The sequence below is a fragment of the Rhinopithecus roxellana genome, chromosome 5 (genome assembly GCF_007565055.1).
Source record: "Rhinopithecus roxellana isolate Shanxi Qingling chromosome 5, ASM756505v1, whole genome shotgun sequence".
Taxonomy (NCBI): domain Eukaryota; kingdom Metazoa; phylum Chordata; class Mammalia; order Primates; family Cercopithecidae; genus Rhinopithecus; species Rhinopithecus roxellana.
The window spans coordinates 133029869-133050013 of NC_044553.1; the positions used below are offsets into that span (position 1 = coordinate 133029869).

Sequence of the window (20145 nt, forward strand, 5' to 3'; positions counted from 1 at the left end):
ACATGAACAGGTGAGAGTTGATGACCTCCTAGGAGCAGTGGTCAGTGAGGGTGAGCATACAGGGTTGGTAGCTAACCTAGACTGCAGGTGGCAGGTGTGATGGATTCCAGGCTTAAACACAGCCTTGCCTTTCCACAGTCCCTGTCTGCTGAGCTCTCTTGCAGTGAGGCCATCCCTCTGTGAAGGTCTCACGGGAGGGAAGTGGGTCCCAGAGGGTAGAACCAGAGCTCTAGTAGATAGAAAAACAAATTAGGTTGAATGAAAGGAAGAACAGGACTTGGTGTTAAAAGCTTTAATTTATCTGGTAAACCTGCAAAATAGGCATTGCTTGCCCCATTCTATTGAAAGGAGGTTGACTGTAAGAGCTGGGACCCACAATATTCTAAACTCAGGGCCCAAAAAGGTACCAGACATGTAGCATTGGGTGGATGAAGCACAGAAGTTCCAGAAGTGACTTGTGTTTCATGAAGCAGTGGTTGGAAGTGGTCCAGCCTGACTTAGGGAGAGTAGCAGAAGGAACACTAACTTGCAACTCTGGCTAGGTTGTGTCCTTAACCTCTTTGAGCTTCAGTTTTCTCATAAGCTACCATCTGTTGCAAGGGGTCACTGTGAGGATGAAACTGATATTCCCCCAGGCACCATGAGCCTCTTCCAAGGCTGTTTCATCCTCTTCCCCACAGAGCCTGGTCCTCCTCCTGACCCCACCACTTCCCCTGCGGCCCAGGGCACAGGTGGCATGCTGCTCACCACCAGCCCTGCGTCCTACTTCCTGGCAGCCCCCAAGCTCACTCTTGACTTCACTCTGGAGGTTCTATGGGGGAGCCTTCCAACCTGCCCCAATGAGCCACGGTCATTGCATGGAAGAAGCATGAACACCGTAGACCAGAGCAGGCTTTATTGGGGCTAGGTAAACCCCAGGGAGAGGCAGGTTGTGAACCGCGGAGAGTCACATACAGGCTGCGCTTTCGCTTGTCCTCTCTGTCTCAGTCTCCTGAAGAGCCCGAGGAAGTCAGGTCTCCCCACCATGAGTGACAGGAGTCTGGCCCGACAGAGTTGGGCCTTCAGAGCCAGACAGGTGGACCATGTAGGAAGCGCCACCTGGTGGTGACTGGGATGCTGGCGGGGAGGAGCTGGGGGCAAAAGTCTAGTGGAAGTTTCCCAGGTCCCACGCCCCGGTGACAGGGTGAGCCCTGAGAGGAGCCCCCAAACTGGGGGCGATTGTCTTTGGGACAACCACTCACTCCAGTTTTTCAGAGACCAGAAGCAAGACGTTTCTGGCTAAGAGCCATGGATAGTTGTTCCATGCGTTTTGTGGTTTCTTATCCCAAAAGGATGTGAAGTCACAGTAGGCAGTGACATGGTAAACAGCCAAAGCCTGAGAGGGGATCCTTATGGGCACATCTTGTCTCAGCTGCTTTGGCCTGGAGGCTGAATTGCTGTCCTCTTGCACCCCTGGGGCAGGCTGCCCCCTCCCCCCACACAGCTGGCCCCACCGGGGAGGAGGCTTCTTGATTCTGGTTTCAGACTTGCTCTAAGGGGGCAGAGCCGTGCATTCCTTCCTCCCCCATTCCTCTTATTTTCTTCCCCTCCCTTTTGCTCTCCCAAGTCTGAAATCACAAGATAGGGGGCATGGTCAGGAATGGCGGGGTCTTCCTGTCCCGTACGTCATCCCTCCCCACACTACAGATGGCATCCTTGCTTCTGAGCCTCCCCAGCTGCAGTAACGGCTTCTGGTGGAAGAGGCCCACTCGTTGTGTGACTAAGAGGACTAGCCAGGACAGTCTGGTTTGGGTCCACTGAGCCAGTGGATCAGTGTCCTGAGATGAGTCTCCAGAGATGTCCTGAGTAGGGCACAACATGGCAGTGAGTGAGTCACAGCACCTCACAGTAGGGTGCAGCAGGTGGTCAAGAGCTCAGCGCCAGTGCCACAGAAGGCAGCCTTTAACGTGGTGAGTCCACATGCTCAACAGGTCTGTTGACTGATGGGTGGAAGGTTCAAGCTGCTTAGCAGAGCAAGCCTTGACTGCCCCCACCTCCAGCTTTTCCAGGAGCTGGCCCTTCCTGGGTGGTGGCCATAATTCTGAGGTCCCAGTGGGAGCCCAGTAGGACAGGCAGTGCCCTCCATTCCTCGCCCGAAGCCCGCTGATAGAGGACCAGCCCTGGGTGTCAGGCAAGGAGGAGAGGCGATCCAGACCAGGCCAGCTGCTTCCGTCACCCGCTCTACCTTCTTACCCCACCAGTTTGCTCCACTGGATGGTACTGAAAAAGGGATGGGACTTGAGTTTGCTGACACCACCTTCTCCCACGCCCAGGCGCCGGGTAGGCTCGAACTGCAGCAGCTGCAGAGAGAGGCCCAGTCAGCTGGCCTGCCCCACTCCAGCTGCGAAGGCATGAGGTGACCTCCAGGGACTCCAACCACTATAGCCCCTAGGGGGCCTGCTCCCTGGCAACCTGGCCCGTGGAACCCACATTTTACCCTGGGGACATTAGTGGTGGTTGGCCACCAACATGTAGAAATGTGTTGACCCTACTGTCCTCTGCATCCACATCAGACACTGAGCACGAAGCACACGTGGTGCAGACACAGTTCTGTGCCCCTCCCAGCACCTTCCTCAGGCTAGGCAGCTGCTTCCTCTGGCCGGGCTACACCTCACCTCAGTCAGCAGAGAGGCCGCTGGACGACTGAGCCACTCGGGCAGCTGGAGCTGGGTGTGGGCTTGGATTCCTGAAGGGTGGCTCTGGGACAGTGCCTGGGAGGACACAGGGAAGGGCCTCTGAGGAGGCGACCCCAGGACTGTCTACATTACAGTGGCAGCTAGGATTTTTTTTTTCCCCATGGCACATCCCATGAGGATGATGACAATAATTATAGTTGCTAGGGCCAGACACTGCCTGATGGCTAAGCAGTGCCTTTACGTTATCCACGAAAGGCAAGAAACAGGCCCAGAGAGGTAAAGGGACTTGTGCCGAGTTCAGGGTTTGAACCTAGGTCTTGGCTCCAAGCTTGCTAGAAGCAACTATCTTGGGTTGCAATCAGGGCAGGCACTCTTGAGAACAGTGATGGAACTTTTCTCCTTATTTAAAAAATCCACATGGGCTATTCATTTGGCAGCAGGTCACAGCATGCTACCATCGGGGCCAAGGCAGGGGCGTGGCAATAAAATAAAATAGGACCTCTCCACACCCCAGAAAGGCACAGCTTTGGGGAGCAGAGGGTCTGTCTGGAGGGAAGTATGGACTTCCAGGAACCCCTAGGAGGAAGGCCAGGAGCTCTGGGCTGGAGAGGTGAGAGAAGACAAGAAGGAGAGAGCCACTCTGGGGGAAATTGCAACCAGGACTCTCAGGGGCCCTGTGCCATGGGACGAAAGCAGGAGGGAGCCCGGATGGACTGGTCAGATCTGGACTTCAGTTCACACTGCATCCATTCTGGCTATTGCCTGCTCAAATGCACTTTGGCCTCTCCCTTGTTGCCTACAAAACTGGTCTCAGTTGTAGTGCTGAGCTCATGAGTGAGGAGGATAGAAGGCAGAGCCATCTACTGTTCCCAAGAGTGCCTGCCCTGATTGCAACCTGCAAACACAGGTTCCTGGAGTGTTTGCAGGGGGATCTTTTGAGCTCTTGGCTGACCCAGGACTGGACAGGGCAGCTGCTTGCCTGGGTGAAAGAGCCCCTCTCTCCCATCCTCCAGCTAAGGTCTGGGAGTGACAGCCCATGAGGGCATGGGTGGGAGAAGTGAACAGTGGGCTCAGGAGGATTGAACAGACTTCCAGGGAAGAAGGGCTGTGTCACATTTTGCGCTTCCTCCAAATCTGACACCACCTGGGCCCAGGCTCTCTCTGGCAGAAACCTTCCCTGACCACCCCACTCTACTCTCATTCACAGAAGTTGATAGTCTCCTTAGCTACAGCCAACTAATGTGTTGGGAGTGCTAAGTGTGTCCCCGGCTTTGGGGGCAGCTGTGCTGCCAGGACAGCCAGGCAGTCTCTGCCCAGACTGACTGACTGCACTAAGCCTGGCCCATCCTACACTCAGTGGCACCCACCAGAGCACTACACCCAGCCCAGCCACTCACCATTCCTGTCAGCAGTTCATACAGTAGAGACCCAAAGCTCCACCAGTCACAGGCTTCTGTCAGCTCAGAAATCCCACCCACCTCTGTGGGAACAAGAACACAGGTGTCCCAGCCTCACCCAAGAGGGCCTCTTCCATTCTCCTCAGCCTACCCAGACACCACCCACCCCTTCTGTCATTCTCAGACTCTGGGCGCAACCCACACAAAGGCACCCAGGTGCTAGGGCCCACCCCGGCCTCCCCGTTCTTGCCTGGGGCACTGTAGAGATTGTCCACGGCCTCCCCGCAGCACTGGGGCTCCACCTCTGACCACTGGCCAAAATATGTGAGCCGGATGTGACCTCCAGTGTGTAGGAGGAAAAAGGAGGGGACAAAGGAGGGGACAAAGATTGAGGACAGCTGACATGGGGAGGGGGTTCCAGGGCTTCCCCCAACAGTCATGCGGTGGGAGCCAATGGCCTTGCTGGGCAGAACCTCTGCAGGGGCACAGCACCCTGAGGCCCACAGAGCCCACAGGGTACTCCCAGGAGCCTCGGCCAACAGACTCCGGCCTAGGCCCACTGAAGGGCTGGCTGGGGCCAGGGAGGAGAAGACAACCTTGGAGGTCCCCTCGACTTTGGGGATCTCTCGTCCTCTGCCTGAGGAGGCCTTGGGGGCTGCCCCCCTGAGGGGTGGGGAGGGCACCTACCTGCCTGGTCCAGGAGCAGGTTCCCGGGGTGGAGGTCCCGGCACAGCACCCCCTGCTCATGCAATGCCTCCAGTGCCACCAGCGTCTCCGCCGCCCACTGCTTCACCTGCTCCTCTCTCACACTCCAGGTGGCCCTGCCACAGCCCCGGCCGGCCCCATCTGCTGACAGGCAGCTCTGATCCATGCCTTGGCCACAGCCCCCTAGCACCAGGCCGGCCCCCTCGGGAACCCAAGTGAGCCCCTGAGGGGGCCCAGCGTCTGAGTTCTGGCCAGCCCGCCTAGCTTGAAGGTGCAGGTGGCCACCTGGGGCCTTTGGAAGGTCCGAGGAGCCAGAGGTGCTGGTCCTGGCTGTGGGTTCACCTTCAGCCTCCCTCTGGGGTCTGGTGGATGGGGCCTCCCCGGCTAGGGGAAGGCTCGGAGAAGTCCTAGGAGGCTCCAGGGCGATTCGGTCCTGGCCAGGGGTGTGGCCTGAGGGGAGCCTCGCTGGGGTCAGGAGGTTGAGGTGGGGGTTGAGCTGAGCCTTCATCCTCTCCTGGGTAGAGCCAGAGCTGAGCCCAGAATGTCGGGGGTGCGCCTGGGAGAGCAGGTGGGACCAGAGAGTGCCTCCTGGGCCATGCAGAGGGAGCGGTGAGCGTGGGGACAGGGAGAAAAAGAGCATGGATGCCAGGGCCCGCTCCCACTCCTGCCTCCCCTGTCTTGGGCACAGACTTTCTGCCTCTGGGTGTCTGGGCCTAGTTCAGCCCCTCACCTCTGCTCCCTCCCACCCCTCAGCTTAGAATGCCCTCCGCCCTCCTCTTGACCCACCTAAAGCGGGCCCAGCCTCACAAACTGGCACACCACCGACAGACGTCCAGTACTGCCAGTGTCTGTGGTTTGGGTGGTGGGTTCACTAATGTGAACACTGTTGTTTTTTTTTTTTTTTTTGAGACGGAGTCTCGCTCTGTTGCCCAGGCTGGAGTGCAGTGGCCGGATCTCAGCTCACTGCAAGCTCCGCCTCCCGGGTTTATACCATTCTCCTGCCTCAGCCTCCCGAGTAGCTGGGACTACAGGCGCCCGCCACCTCGCCCGGCTAGTTTTTTGTATTTTTTAGTAGAGACGGGGTTTCACCGTGTTAGCCAGGATGGTCCCGATCACTTGACCTCGTGATCCGCCCATCTCGGCCTCCCAAAGTGCTGGGATTACAGGCTTGAGCCACCGCGCCCGGCCGTGAACACTGTTTTTAGGGAGACTGATATAAAGAAATTTAAAGAAGGCCAGGCAGAGACTGATGATGACTATGTGTCATGACCCCAGATGTGCACCTTACTTTAAAAAGTCATCAATACAATCATAACTTCAGTCACCACCACCCTGTCTGGCCACTCCCAAGGGATAGGCACAGTCCAGAAAAATGAAAAGAGCCAACGCGGGAGGAAACAGCGACAGAGGAGACAGCTTCAATTCTCACGCCCACCCACGATGTGGGCATCCTCCCCAGGATGTCCCCTGCCCCCTTGGCACCGCACACAGGCCCACAACAGCCTGACTGGCCTCCAGAAAGGCCGGGTCCCCTGGTCTGTGCTGTACATCTGGTGCAAGTTCCGCCCCTCTCCAGGTCTCAGCATTTTTTTTTTTTTTTGAGGCAGAGTCTTGCTTTGTTGCCCAGGCTAGAGTGCAGTTGCATGATCTTGGCTCACTGCAACCTCCACCTCCTAGGTTCAAGCCATTCTCCTGCCTCCGTCTCCCAATAGCTGGGATTACAGGCACGCACAAGCACACCTGGCTAGTTTTTGTATTTTTGGTAAAGACAGGGTTTCACCATGTTGGCCAGGCTGGTTTGGAGCTCCTGACCTCAGTTGGTCCGCCTGCCTCGGCCTCCCAAAGTGCTGGGATTATAGGCATGAGCCACCACGCCCTGCCAGGGCTCAGCCTTTTAAGAGTTGACAACATATCCCAAAGGCCTGGGGAGCTGACGGGGTCCCCAGGCCTGCTCACCTTGCACATGCTCCAGGTGCAGGAAGATAGAGTCCTCGCTCACAAAGTACCTGAGCAGCTTCGTCATGTAGGGGACTCCATGTGGGATGATGGTCAGCCGCTCCCGGCTCACCATGTGGCACCTGGGTAGGCTCTGGGAGGGGCAGGGCAGGCAGATCAGCCAGGGACAGGCCAGAGACTGCTGCTGTTAGGGGACCTCCTAACCCTGGCTTCAGGGGCACCCGAATGAGAGTGGAGCAAATGCCTCCCTCAGTTCCTGACCTGTCCTTACCCCCACTGCCCCTGTAGAATCCCGGTCCTCCACCCTCTAGCCAAAGAGGGGACAGTGTGTGTGTGTGTGTGTGTGCGCGCGTGTGTGTATGTGTGTTTGTGTATTTGTGTGTATGTGCATGTGTGTCCATCTGGAAAGCCGGGCATGTTCGGGTAGAACAAGCAGCTTTTGGGGGAGGGAGTGCAGGCTTCTAATGCAGGTTCTGGGTAGGAGTTTCCAAGAGCCCTGAGAACGATCCAAGGGGAATGCAGAGTGGCAGGGGCAGGGTGGCACCTGCCTTCACCACGAAGGTCTCTCTGGTTGCCGGGTCCTGGACCAGCTGCACCTGCCAAAGTCCAAGAGGCACTGGGTAAGGCATGTGCTAGCTCCTGGGGCTCTGTGACCCCAGCCTGACCCTCTTCCAGGTTCCTCCACTGAGGCTGGCTCACTCCAGTGGCAGGGCAGGGAGGGCAGGCTTTGGTGGCACTCCTGAAGCGGACATCGATCCTATCCTGCTCATCCACCCCTGCTAGACCTGTGGTCTCAGATGCTGCCTCCTCCAGGAAGCCTTCCCAAAATTACAGGGGCTGGGGTCCCTAATCGGTCTCCAATGCTCTCTTAGTTCACCCTCAGGAGAGCCTCTTCACACTGTCTAATCTGTCTCCCCACTGGACTGTGGGCTCTGTATTCCTGGAGCCCTGCACAGTGCAGGGATGTAGTAGGTGCTGGACACACACACTGCGAGCAGCCCAAGCCTCGGCTCACTGTGTGTGTGGTGGGTATGCGAGAAGAACGCCCTGCCCTCTCCCTGCCCATGCTGAGCCAAGCCTCACACCGCCTAAGGGGAGGGCTGAGAAGCCCTGTTCCACCTGGACCCCCAGAGATCAACTGAGAAGCCCTGTTCCACCTGGACCCCCAGAGATCAACCCCTCACCCAAGGCCTTGGCCAGAGCCCCACCATCCTGCAGGGTCTGAGGTGTCACGGCTGGAAGGGACCTCAGAGCCAGTCACTTCCTCTGATCTCTCTCTTTTTTTTTTTTTTTGGAGACGGAGTCTCGCTCTGTCGCCTAGGCTGGAGTGCAGTGGCGCGATCTCGGCTCACTGTAAGCTCCGCCTCCTGGGTTCACGCCATTCTCCTGCCTCAGCCTCCCAAGCAGCTGGGACTACAGGCACCTGCCACCACGCCCAGCTAATTTTTTGTATTTTTTTAGTAGAGACGGGGTTTCACTGTATTAGCCAGGATGGTCTTGATCTCCTGACTTTGTGATCCGCCGGCCTCGGACTCCCAAAGTGTTGGGATTACAGACATGAGCCACCGCACCCGGCCTCTGATCTCTTGCTTTACAACTGAGGAAGCCACAGCTCTGAGGTGACTCCAGGTCTCCCCAGTGCAGCCACGTTGTGTGGGCTTGGCATGCTGCGTTCAGGCCTCTTCCCCACTCCACTCCACCCCCTTCATTTACACAGACCCCCACGACGCAAGTTTATCTATGTGAAAACCTGCATATGTACTCCTGACTGCAAATAAAAATTATAAACAAATAAGTAAAGTCCTCTCGGGAGGCTTTCCTTGGAGAGCAGCCTCTCCTTCTTGTGTTGGTCTCCATTAGAGGCAGAGGCTGTCAATTGCAAGGTCAGGGCCGTGTTTGGAGTTGGGCCCTTTTCTCATCTGCGTGGTGGGCAGGGGCAGGCCCCAGCAGGAGGAGCAGGCACACAGGTACGTCGAGGGCGGGAATAGAGGATTCAGCCCAGGTGAGGGCGTGTGAAGGCAAGGCCTGCACCCTGGGGTTGTGACTCCTTGACTGCTGACCTGCCCTGCGGACATTCCCCAGGGAGGCTGTGGCCAGCCACGGTGGGGGGTGGGAACTGGGCCCTGAGGCCAGGCTACTAGGCAGTGAGGAAGGCCATAGCTTGGGATCAGGGTAGGGGAAGGGGCACTGGGCTTCGATCTTGGGCAAATTCAATTGATTTTCTCATCTACCAACCAGGAATTCCAAATGCCCACTTTCCCTACATCTCTGGATTGTTGAAGCCATACAGAAAGCCCTTGGTGAGGGCCGGGTGTGGTGGCTCAGGCCTGTAATCCCTGCAATTTGGGAGGCCAAGGCGGGTGGATCACCTGAGGTCAGGAGTTCAAAACCAGTCTGGCCAACATGGTGAAACCCCATCTCTACTAAAAATACAAAAATTAGCTGGGCGTGGTGGTGCCCACTTATAATCCCAGCTACCTGGGAAGCTGAAGTAGGAGAATCACTTGAACTTGGGAGGTGGAGTTGCAGTGAGGCTAGATCATGCCACTGCACTCTAGTCTGGGCAACGAAGAGAGACTCCACCTCAAAAACAAAACAAGACAAAACAAAAAACAAAAGACCAAGAAAGCCCTTGGTGAATGGAAAGGCTGTGAGAATGTCAGGGATCACATGTGCCAAGTCACATGGCCTCTCTGAACCTTGCTCCTTTTAAGTACAAAATGGGGTCATAGCAGCACTTCCTTCAGGGGGTCATGACGAGGATTCTGTTAAAGCAGGCGATTCAGGCACAGCAGCAGCCTGCGCCTGCCACAGAGCACACCTTTGACAACCTGTCGTGATCATTACCAGTGTCATCTGAGGGGAAGCCCACCCTGGCTATAAAGTGCTTATTCTGTGCCAAGCACTTTACATAGGTTAACTTTATCCCCACAATCCTGCCAAAATTCAGGCCTGAGCCTCAGAGAGGTTATGTGGCCTACTGTCCCACTGCTAAAAAGTGGTCAAGTCAGGACTTGAACCCAGGCAGGTTGATCCCAGAGCCCTGCAGACTTTACTGGAACTGAGGGCACAACCAAGTGACCTTGGCAAGGGCCTTCCCTCCCGAGCCTGTTTCTCCATCACCAGTGAAAGGAAGGCAGTGGCTACATGAGCGCCCAGGATCCTTTTAGCAGCAGGAGCAAGGTGTCCTCTCCGACCACCAGAGGTCTCTCCTCCAACAGCCAGAGACTGAGTCCAGCCTGGGCTTGGCTCCCTGACCAAACTTGTGCAATATTTGAAAAAGCAAGGAAGAAAACTCTGGAGTCATTTAGGAGAACAGAGTTTCCCACAAATCCTGACACCCCGGATAATTCCCCACCGTCCTTTGCCAAGTGGGATTCCCCGCCACCTTGTCCCGGGCAAGGGCCTCCAATTGACAGAGTCCAAAAAAACCAGCGAAGGAGGGAAGGCTGAGGAAGCCAGAAATAAACCTCCATCCATACATTGAAAGATTTCTGCTAAAAACATACTAAAACCAACCTCAGTATCCAGAAAGAATTAGACTAAAACATTAACCGTGATTATCTTGGAGTTAGGTAGGACTCAGGGGATTTTTTTTTCTTCTCCTTTTTCTTTCATTATATTTCAAAAGGGCAGCAAAGTAGGGGGCATTTTCCCATTCATTCAACCAAACAAGAAACCCCTTTTACTCAGTGGTTTGGGGGATGGAGGACTGTCTAGTCCCTTGACTTCTTTATTTATTTATTTTTATTTATTTATTTATTTTTGAGATGGAGTCTCACTCTGTTGCCCAGGCTGGAGTACAGTGGCGTGATCTCAGGTCACTATAACCTCCACCTCCCAGGTTCAAGCAATTCTCCTGCCTCAGCCCCCTAGTAGCTGGGATTACAGGCATGCACCAACATGCCCAGCTAAATTTTGTATTTTTAGTAGAGACGGGGTTTCGCCATGTTGGCCAGGCTGGTCTTGAACTCCTGACCTCAGGTGATCCACCTGCCTCAGCTTCCCAAAGTACTGGGATTACAGGCGTGAGCCACCACGCCCAGTCTACTTCTTTGTTTGTTTATTTATTTATTTTTGAGACGGAGTTTCACTGTCGTTGCCCAGGCTGGAGTGCAGTGGTATGATCTCAGCTCGTTGCAATCTCCGCCTCCCAGGTTCAAGCGATTCTCCTGCCACAGCCTCCCGAGTAGCTGGGATTACAGGCATGCGCCAACACGCCCAACTAATTTTGTATTTTCAGTAAAGACGGGGTTTCACCATGTTGGTCAGGCTGGTCTGGAACTCCTGACCTCTGGTGATCCACCCACCTTAGCTCCCCAAAGTGTTGGGATTACAGGTGTGTGCCACAGAGCCCAGCCCCGTTGACTTCTTTGAACCTCAGTTTAATTCTCTGTAGGACAATTATTAAAAGACAGCACTGTCCAATTGAACTTCTTATCATGATGGCAGGATTATACGTCTGCACTGTCCAATATGGAAGCCAGTAGCCACATGAGGCCATTGAACACTTGAAATGTGACTGGTGCAACTGAGACACAGATGACTTCATTTTAATGAATATGAATGCAGAGAGGCTTATGTGGCTAGTGACTACCGTGTGGAACAGCACCATATAAGGCTTCGCTCCCCCATGGTGACTGTGAGGCCACAGCTCTGTGAATTCACAGAGGCCACAGCTCTGTAAATGAGAAGGTTCCGTACAACTGTTGGGTGAGCCTTCCATTTGGGAAGATGGAAGGCAGTTCTGAGTGCTTTCTCTCACCTTTTAAAAAAGAGCAATTGTTGTCAATAAAGAGACCCACTGAATTCTCTCTTCTTTAAATATGCACAAAGTATCAAAATCCCAGGAGGAATCTCCCATGGAACAAACAAGCCTAAAGATTTCAAACAAGTTCTTAAACTCAAAGGCCCACATGGGCCAGGCATGTGAGCAAATGGGCAGGGTGGAGGCACAGACGGGAGGGCTGGTGCCCCGTCTAAAGCAAGCATATCCTCCTTCATTCCCTGCTGCCACAGGGGAATGGGAGCCCAGCATTTCCAGATCTGATTTTTTCAAGAGAAGCAGGAAATCTGGACTTTTATAAGAATCTGCACATTTTTAAATGTTGGTAACAACTAAAAACAAACAAAAAAACACCCTGTGTTTAAGTCAAATAAAAGAAGTGACTTGGATGACCTTCTTTTTCTTCCTCCACCCCATCTCAGAGCCTGGCTCCTGCACGAGGCTCAGCAAACACTGGTGATGTCTCCCTGAACCCCAGGCTCTGAGGCCAGGCCCTCGGGTATTCTGGCTGCTTACCAAGTCCAGACCCACCCACCTCATTGCTCCCTGCCATCATCTCTTCAGCCCCTATAGTTATCCCAACAGCCGGACACGTTAGGGATCACTCAAGCATTATCCCGAGCAAGCCCTTTGCTTCCTCCCTGGGCCTGAGGGCTGCTGCAGGCCGGCACTGCCCACCTCCACGGATCTGTCTGGGCAGAGCTGTGGAATGGAACAAGGGTGACAGTACATCCAAGTCTGGTTGCAGGGACCCAGGCCCAGGGGCAGTAACACTTTTCCTAATTTGGGGAAAGTGATGGCTTGGGCATGACACAGGGAAAGGAAGTAGGATCTCAGGAGGGACGTGAAGTCCTTAAGTTGAGTACCTGAGACAGGATAAAAAAGAAAAAACAGAAGGGCAGTCCTGAAATAGAATGGGGCGGGCCAGTGGCTCATGCCTGTAATCCCGAGCGCTTTGGGAGGCCTAAACAGAGGTGGAGGATCACCTGAGGCAAGGAGTTTGAGACCAGCCTGGGCAACACAGTGAGATTGCTCTACAAAAAACAGAATAAATTAGCAGGGCTTGAGACTGTGGTCCCAGCTACTCAGGAGGCTGAGGTGGGAGGATTGCTTGAGCCTGGTAGGTCGAGGCTGCAGTGAGCTGAGATCACGCCACTGCACTCCAGCCTGAGCTACAGAGTGAGACCCTCTGTCAAAAAAAAAAAAAAAAAAAAAAGAATGGTTGGGCTTGGCCTTAATTTGTGCTTTCCATCTGCAGGGGCCTCGAAACACCAGATTCCTAAACCACTTTCCTGAGGCTAAACAAATTTGGGGAATTCTGTGTCATAGTGTACATCTGCATCTACAAACTCTTAAGAACTCCTATCATTAAAAAAACAAAGCAACATAACTTTAACTCATTGTTTTCCTGTCATACTCATCTCAGAACCCCTCTTGCCATAACACGTATGGTTCAGCAGGATCTTACTGGGAGGCATGGTGTCAGTCACCTCCCAGCCGGTCCCTGGGAGCGGCTGTGCTCAGCCAAGGCTGGGTCGTGGCCACTGACACTCGAGCACTGGGGAGGGGACCGTGGCAGATGGAAGCTGGCAGGGCCTGCGCTGACAGTCTGGGGCCTGCCCCAGGGACCCAGGAGAAGCAGCCGGAGTAAGGCCTGGGAACAGGGGCTTGCGTGCCTCCCAGCTCACTCCTGTCACTTGTATTTAGAGCCATCAAACATGTAATCAGTGTCATAGCATGTGCCAGGTCTTTCCCCAAAATTGTTTTACCTCCCAGATCACCCCATAGACAGAGAATTCTCATCTCACTTTCCAGAGGATGAAACCACAGCTCAGAGAACAGGGGGCTTGCCTGTGGCCACCCGGGGTGGTGGCCAGCATGGGGCCTTCCCGCAGGCAGCATGTCATCCTCTTGCCTGTGGGAAGCACAGGACTGTCTCCTTTTCTCGGCGGGCCCCTAGATCCACCAAAATCACCCAGCGAGTATGTTAAATAACAGATTCTTGGGCATCTGTATTTTTAGGAAGCTCTCCATTTAGGCAGCTTGGTAAAGAACTTCTTGGGTGACTATTCCAGGGTTCAGGGAAGAGGGGAACCTCATACTGGCTGGACTCTCATTTGACCTCATTCTCTGTCCTTCTGATTTCCTCACTCTAACAACGAGTGTCCCGAGTAAGGGTTGAGACGTCGCCTCCTATCTTCTTGTCTGCCCTGAATAAGGCAAAGCATGCGAGATGGGATTGAGACAGGGTAAAGTTACAGTTAGGTCAGGAGAGTAAAAAAGGGTAGACTTGCCAAGGCCCTGGGCAAGGAAGGGCCAGTGCGGGCCCTCTCTGGACAGGTTTCTGGAGTTGAGCACGTCCCAGCCGCAGGAAGTCCCCAGCTGTGCTCAGGGGAGTGCCTTGGCTGCAGCCCTGGGGTTCAGGGTGAGTGTGGTGGGGGTGCTGTGGGAAGCGGGAAGTGGGCGTGAGCATGGCCTCAAGGGCTGGCAGAGCGCCCTGGGCACAGCTCCTCGCTCCTCCTGCAGTTTCTGTCCCAACTCTCCCAAGGAGCAGGTTTTCTGGGTCTGAGCTGCAGGGCTGTGGAAAGGGCCTGTCTGCCTCTTTTTATATTTTATTTTATTTTAATTTTATATTTTATTTTATTTGAGATGGGGTCTTGTTATGTTGCCCTGGCTGGCCTCTAACTCCTGGGCTCAAGCAGTCCTCTTGCCTTGGCCTCCCAAAGTGCTGGGATTCAAGGTGTGAGCCACTGTGCCTGGCCAATTGGCCTCTTCTCGTTCCCTGTATTTTCCTCTCCAGGACCCAGGACCAGAGTCATGTGTGTTGGGGATGGGGGAGAGGTGGGAACTGCTGGACACAACTGCACTCCCCTCTGACCCTGCCCACCTCCTCTGGAGGAGTGGGGGCCACTGCTACAACCTGCTTTCAGCACGTCACATCTCTCCCCACTACCACCCCAAATTGCATACCCTGTTTCCCTCCTGCAGGGCGAGTGTCCACTCACTCACCTTCTCGATGACCCCGACCACCCTGTAGCCCCTCAGCTGCTCCACAGCAGAGCTCAGCGTGCGGATGGGCCGGAGCCTCAGGCTGCTGAAACCCTGCAGAGGAGGGAGACAGGCCACACGCAGCCTCAGGGCCGAGCCCTCCTTGGCCATGGCCTTCTCACCAGGCATCAAGCAGGAGCTTCTGGATGCAAGGAGAGCAGTAGGGAGGGCAGGGGTACAGGCAGGCCCCACCCCACAGGGGCAGGCTGGGTGGGAAAGCTGGCCTCAACTAACAGGTACCCCTACTGGTCCAGGGTGGTCAAGCCGACTTCCCTGCTCAGCCCGCCCAAGGGCCATGAAGTTCTCTGGGCTTCAGAAGTCCCCTCTCAAAAGCCCCATCTAGGCCAGGCGCGGTGGCTCACAACTGTCATCCCAACACTTTGGGAGGCCGAGGCGCGCAGATCACTTGAGGTCAGGAGTTTGAGATCAGCCTGGCCAACATGGTGAAACCCCATCTCTACTAAAAATACAAAAGTTAGCCAGGCGTGGTGGCGCCTGCCTGTAATCCCAGCTACTTGGGAGGCTGAGGCAGGAGAATCGCTTGAACCCAGGAGGTGGAGGTTTGCAGTGAGCAAAGATCATGCCACCGTACTACAGCCTGGGTGACAAAGCGAGACTCCATCTCAAAAAATGCAGAAGCTCCCAAGGCGGGGGTAGGGAAATAACCTGGGAACTTGTGAGCCTCACAGAACATGCCTTGTAGACCAAGCACCTACTTTGGGGAAAGGCAGCCGTACGAGATGCAGTGAGCCAAGGAGGGTTGTGTGAGTGCAAGCGTCCATGGGGTAAGAAGCGCGCATGCATTTTCCACCCTCACTGAGCACTTACTGCTTTAGAGAAAGCCATGTGGGGAGAGTGTGTGTGCACATACACACAACACAGACGTGTGTGTGTGCACACATGGGTGTCAGGGTCTGTTCCAAATTGCACGCCAGTTCACAAGAGACAGAATCAGGAGACTCTGAGTGTGGACACACATAAGCGTGTAAATTGAACTGTGTGCAAGGCTGGCAGATGTATATGTGCACGCATCGCAAGTGCTCTGTGAGGGAGGCAGACTGGACTGGAGATGACTCAGTGAGTTGTTTGAAAATGAATGAGCCATGAGGCATGGGAGAGAGAGGAAGCCAGGAGGAGAAGATGATGGGCCTCCCTGGCACACTCCAGCCCAACTAACAATCTCCACTGCCAGCCTCTGCCCTGCAGCCCAGGGTGGGCCTGTGGGTGTCGGGGCCTCCGCAGTCTCCCCTCAGAGCCCTTCTCCTGCTCAGGCCTTTGGGCGGGGGGTCTCCTCACCGTGCTGGGGCTGGCTCCACTGCCCAGTGGCCGCTGCAGGTGGCAGTTGAAGATCTCCTCTGCCCGCCGCAGGTACTTGGTAATTTTCAGCTTCACAGCCTCACGTCGCTCCTTGTTGGGGTCAACTGTGGGGGACGAGGGTCACCAGGGTCCCCAGCCACGGCCTCGGAGAACTGGAGTTCCAGCTCCCATTGCCTGCCCTCTGCTCTCCCGAGGAGGGAGCTCCTGTTTCTAAGCCTGGTTTGGCAGATTCTGCCCCCAGATTGCTTCGTGAGCCCCTCCTCTGGGGTGGGAGACCAGCCAGGAAGGAGGAGGAAGGGAACTGGCAGGAGGAGGTTAGGAACCAGGGTCACTCCTCAGCAGACAACACTTCACCGTTAGCACCCACCGCCTTGCTGGCAGCTGTCACGCCCTGGAAAGGGACAGGGTGGGGATTTCCCCATCCATTTTTGTCAGAGGAGGGGACAGAAGATTCCAGAGAACATTGCTTCTTCCATCTCTGATGCCCAGTGTGAAGAAGGCTAGGGTGGGGACCAGGAAAAAGGAATTGACTGGACAGACTGGAAGCCCAGGCTGGCCACCAGGGCCCACAGGCGTCTCGAACTGGCCTCAGCACCAGCCTCTCCCCTGGCATGGAAGTTCCTCATGCTGCCCTGGAGGGACCTCCCCTCTCACCTCTAGGCCTTGACTGTTCTCTCTCTGGAACTGTAGCCAGTCCTTCAGCTGGATAATGCACCTGCCATTCTCCAGTGCTCAGATTAGAGATCTAACATCTAGAAAATGCTCTAGGCCAGCCCAGTCTGACCTCAGTTTCCCTCCTTCCTCTCTTCACTTCCCCCCAATCCTCTTCCTACCTGAGACTATAATGGTCCAAATCAACTCATCAGTCTCCCCCCACTAGAATGCAAACTCCCAGAGGGCAGGAGCCTAGCCCAGTTCCAGGGACAGACAGGTGTGGAAGGCCAAGTACACAGCCTGCGAAGTCAAACCCCAGCTCTGCCACTTGATAGCTGTGGAACCTCGAGCGAGCTATTGAACTGCCCCATGCCTCAGCTTCCTCATCTGGAACACGAGAATTTAAAAAATGGTTCCGTGTACTTGGAACGACATACAACAACATATACGGTAATTTCTATTACTCTGACGCTCAGATGAATGAATCTACATGAAGCCCCTTAGAATGGTGCCTGGCACGTAGGAACAGCTTAATAAGTGCCAACTATCACTGTCCTTCACGGAGGCCCTGCAGGCCAGCATAGTGTCCTGCTCACCCAGTACAAATGGACAGAGGACAGGACAGATGGATGATAGGAGGAGCCCTGCACTGGCCCTTCCCCACTCACCCCAGCCCTGTCCAGCCCCAGTCCTCACCGTGTATGCCACGGAGCAGCACGTCCACGCCATTCTGATAGTGGTTGAAGGCCGCCTCATAGTCCTCACCAACGTCGCGCTCCAGGGCCAGCCGGATCTGCGTGGCCGCATCCACCAGATAGTCACGCTTTGTCATGTCAGGTGCCCCCAGAGCCACCCTGTTGCGAATCTGCTCTAGGTACACGCGAGCCTGGGACCGTGCTCGTGAGCAAGGCTCAGGCTCCAGGCTGGGGCTGGGCAGGCACTCGTAGGCCACCAGGCTCATGGCTGCCCTGCAGCTGGGACCTGGAATGGGCAAATGCATTAGGGAGGACCTAGCTGGGCGCAACACCCCTATCCGCACCCCAGTTTCCTCCACTGAATATCAGGGAGACTAATATTCACCTCCAAAGACTGAAGGGGTCAGAGCTAAAGTGGGTAAGGTCTTTTCATGGATCCAGGTCCTTCATAAGTGGTGGTAATGACAGAATCATAACCAGCTTGGGACTCTGTTTTCTTCCTTTTTTTTTGAGTCGGAGTCTCGCTCTGTCACCCAGGCTGGATTGCAGTGGTGTGATCTTGGCTCACTGCAACCTCCACTTCCCGGGTTCAAGCAATTCTCCTGCCTCAGCATCCCAAGTAGCTGGGATTACAGGCACTCGCCTACCACACCCGGTTATTTTTTGTATTTTTAGTAGAGAAAGGGTTTCACCATGTTGGCCAGGCTGATCTTGAACTCCTGACCTCAAGTGATCTGCCTGCCTCGGCCTCCCACCGTGCTGAGATTACAGGCGTGAGCCACTGCGTGCGCCTGGGGTTCTGTTTTCCTTTCCAATCAAATTCAGTTCAGCAAACATTTCTGGAGTATCTGGTACTGTGTTGAGCTCTGGAGAGAGCTGAGGATATCTGTGATCCACAGCCACCTTCACAGGGCCTCCATGGAGCAAGCCTGGTATCTAGTAGTCATTCAGCACATGGAGGTCACACACGCTGATCTCAAATGCTGTTCCTCATGCTGTTCCCTCCACCCTGCCTGTTCTCCCCTCCCTGCTCCTCCTGTGGGAATCTAATTTACCCTTTGGGGTTTAGCACTTCTCCGTGGACAGGATGGATTGCCCCTGCTGTGTTTGTTCCCTTGGTCCTGAGGTCGGTGTGGTCAGCGAGTGAGGACCCCTCCTGGAGCCAGCAGAGAGCTAAGCACAGAGCTGGGCTGTAAGACCTGTTGGCAGACGGAATGACTGAATGGCAGACTCCGTGCCACGTTGGATGGGGATAGAAGAGGGCAGGGTGACCCAACCCCAGGGAGGGTCTCTCTGTCCTCCCGGCTTTACTTTTGAGAAGGCCATGTGGCCTCCAAGGATCTGACAGCAGCTTCTCCCTGAGCAATGTGTGACCCAGGCGGCCAAAGGGATGAGAGCCGTGGCTGCGGGAAAGGAATGGGCTCAGAGAGAGGCCCACGGAGCTGCCCCGCCTTTGCTCTCCCAGGTCTCACTGGGAATGGGCACGGCCCGGAACTTACAACCTGAGGTCTTTTGGAGAGAGAGAGAGAAGGATGGGCGGTGGGGCGGGGAGGGAGACCCATAGCCTCAGCCGGCGGGGAGCTGAACCCGGGCCAGGATGCGGCCAGGAGGCGGAGGGAGGCCGCACCATCCCTGCTTGGCCAAGCCCAGGGGGAACTTGAGGCTATGAGGCCTTGCTCTCGGGGGTGCCTGGGTGGGACTGGCTTCAGGGTCCACCCCGCCGGCCCGGGTCCTGCTGGGCAGAGCCGCTGGCCCCGCCTGGACACAGAAAGCGGCGCGTGCAACCCGCGGGGCCTCAGCCGCAAGGTGCACGGTCCCAGGGTGGAGGGACGGCCGAGGGGGCCCCTCGCCTGGGAGGGTAGAGGAGGGGCCGGACAAAACACCGTACCTGCCCGAGCTGGGAGCCCGGTCCGCGAGCCAGGCCTCCCCCTGACGCCACTGGCCCTTCACGCCAGAGCGCGCCGCCGCCAAGGCTTTCCGGCATCCAGCGTGCGGGGCCAGCCGGTGCAGCGCGGCCATTGGCTGCGGATGAGCTCATCCTTGATCCTTAGAATAAACCACCAATCACCGCCCGGCTCGGCGCCTGCCGGCCTTAAAGCCACAGGGTCTGCACTGCGGAGCTGTAGGGGGCGGGGAGGGGGCGGGGAGGGGGCGGGGAGGGGGAGGGTAGCCGGGGGGCGCGGGGGGGGGGCGGCTTAGAGAGGGGAGGGTGGGATGGGATGTGGGGTGGGTGGGGAGAGCAGGTCTAGAATCATTCAGGGATGCGGAAGGGGCTGCTTCAGAAATCTAGACGGTGCCACTTCTAGTACTTTTCTCATTCATTACTTCATTCCTTTATTCAACGATTCAATGCTATGTATTGAGAGTCTACCATGCATGACGAGCTGGGTGTTGACATACAGCCGTGAACTACACAGCGCTGTTCACATCTGCATGGGGCTTACAGTCTAGTGAGGGCTACCGAGAGTAAAGAACCCAGCAATAGAAGGCTTTTGATGTCGGAACCGAGCTGAAAATTCAAGACATAGGCCGGGTGCGGTGGCTCATGCCTGTAATCTCTGCACTATGGAAGGCTGAGGTGGGAGGATCATTTGAACCCAGGAGTTCAAGACCAGCCTGAGCAACATAGGTAGACCCAATCTCTATACAAATTACAAAATTTAGCCGGGCATGGTGGCGTGTGCCTGTGTTCCCAGTTACTCAGGAGGCTGAGGTGGGAGGATGGATTGAGTTCAGGAGGTTGAGGCTGCAGTGAGCCGAGATCATGCCACAGCACTCCAGGCTGGGTGATGGGGCAAGACCCTGTGACACAGATCTCACCTGCAGGTTCAGTGCTGACTGGTTTCACCCTGTCCCCCGGATGCACTTGCTCTACCCTAGACACCCTTTCATACTTTCCCCCTCTGGCTCCC

The 20145-nt window shown here is 55.6% G+C and overlaps 1 protein-coding gene across 3 annotated transcripts; it reads right to left on the minus strand.

Annotated features, from left to right (window-relative positions):
* Window positions 1-277: 277 nt before the first annotated feature.
* Window positions 278-19275, minus strand: RPS6KL1 (ribosomal protein S6 kinase like 1). Of its 3 annotated transcripts, XM_030930117.1 has the most exons (12): window positions 19122-19275; window positions 18289-18432; window positions 17235-17519; window positions 15864-15988; window positions 14529-14621; window positions 7282-7329; window positions 6734-6866; window positions 4760-5365; window positions 4323-4412; window positions 4073-4155; window positions 2655-2750; window positions 278-2339 (listed from the first exon to the last, which is right to left on the minus strand). In XM_030930117.1, exons 3-12 carry the CDS (start codon window positions 17497-17499, stop codon window positions 2229-2231), a joined length of 1650 nt encoding a protein of 549 aa, XP_030785977.1. In that variant the 5' UTR covers window positions 17500-17519; window positions 18289-18432; window positions 19122-19275; the 3' UTR covers window positions 278-2228. The 3 variants fall into 3 exon arrangements, 2 of the variants coding, with proteins under 2 accessions (XP_030785977.1, XP_030785978.1); XM_030930118.1 differs by lacking the exon at window positions 14529-14621; XR_004057241.1 differs by lacking the exon at window positions 278-2339 and having other exon boundaries at window positions 4323-4383.
* Between the last annotated feature and the right edge of the window lie 870 nt (window positions 19276-20145).

Excerpts from the sequence above, each read along its gene's own strand:
- RPS6KL1 (XM_030930117.1), bottom strand. The coding sequence starts at position 17,499 with ATGAGCCTGGTGGCCTACGAGTGCCTGCCCAGCCCCAGCCTGGAGCCT. Across the intron at positions 6,867-7,281 it reads GAGAGACCTTCGTGGTGAAG|AGCCTACCCAGGTGCCACAT; the intron begins GCAGGTGCCACC and ends TGCCCCTCCCAG. Across the intron at positions 2,340-2,654 it reads CGGCCTCTCTGCTGACTGAG|CTGCTGCAGTTCGAGCCTAC; the intron begins GTGAGGTGTAGC and ends CTCTCTCTGCAG.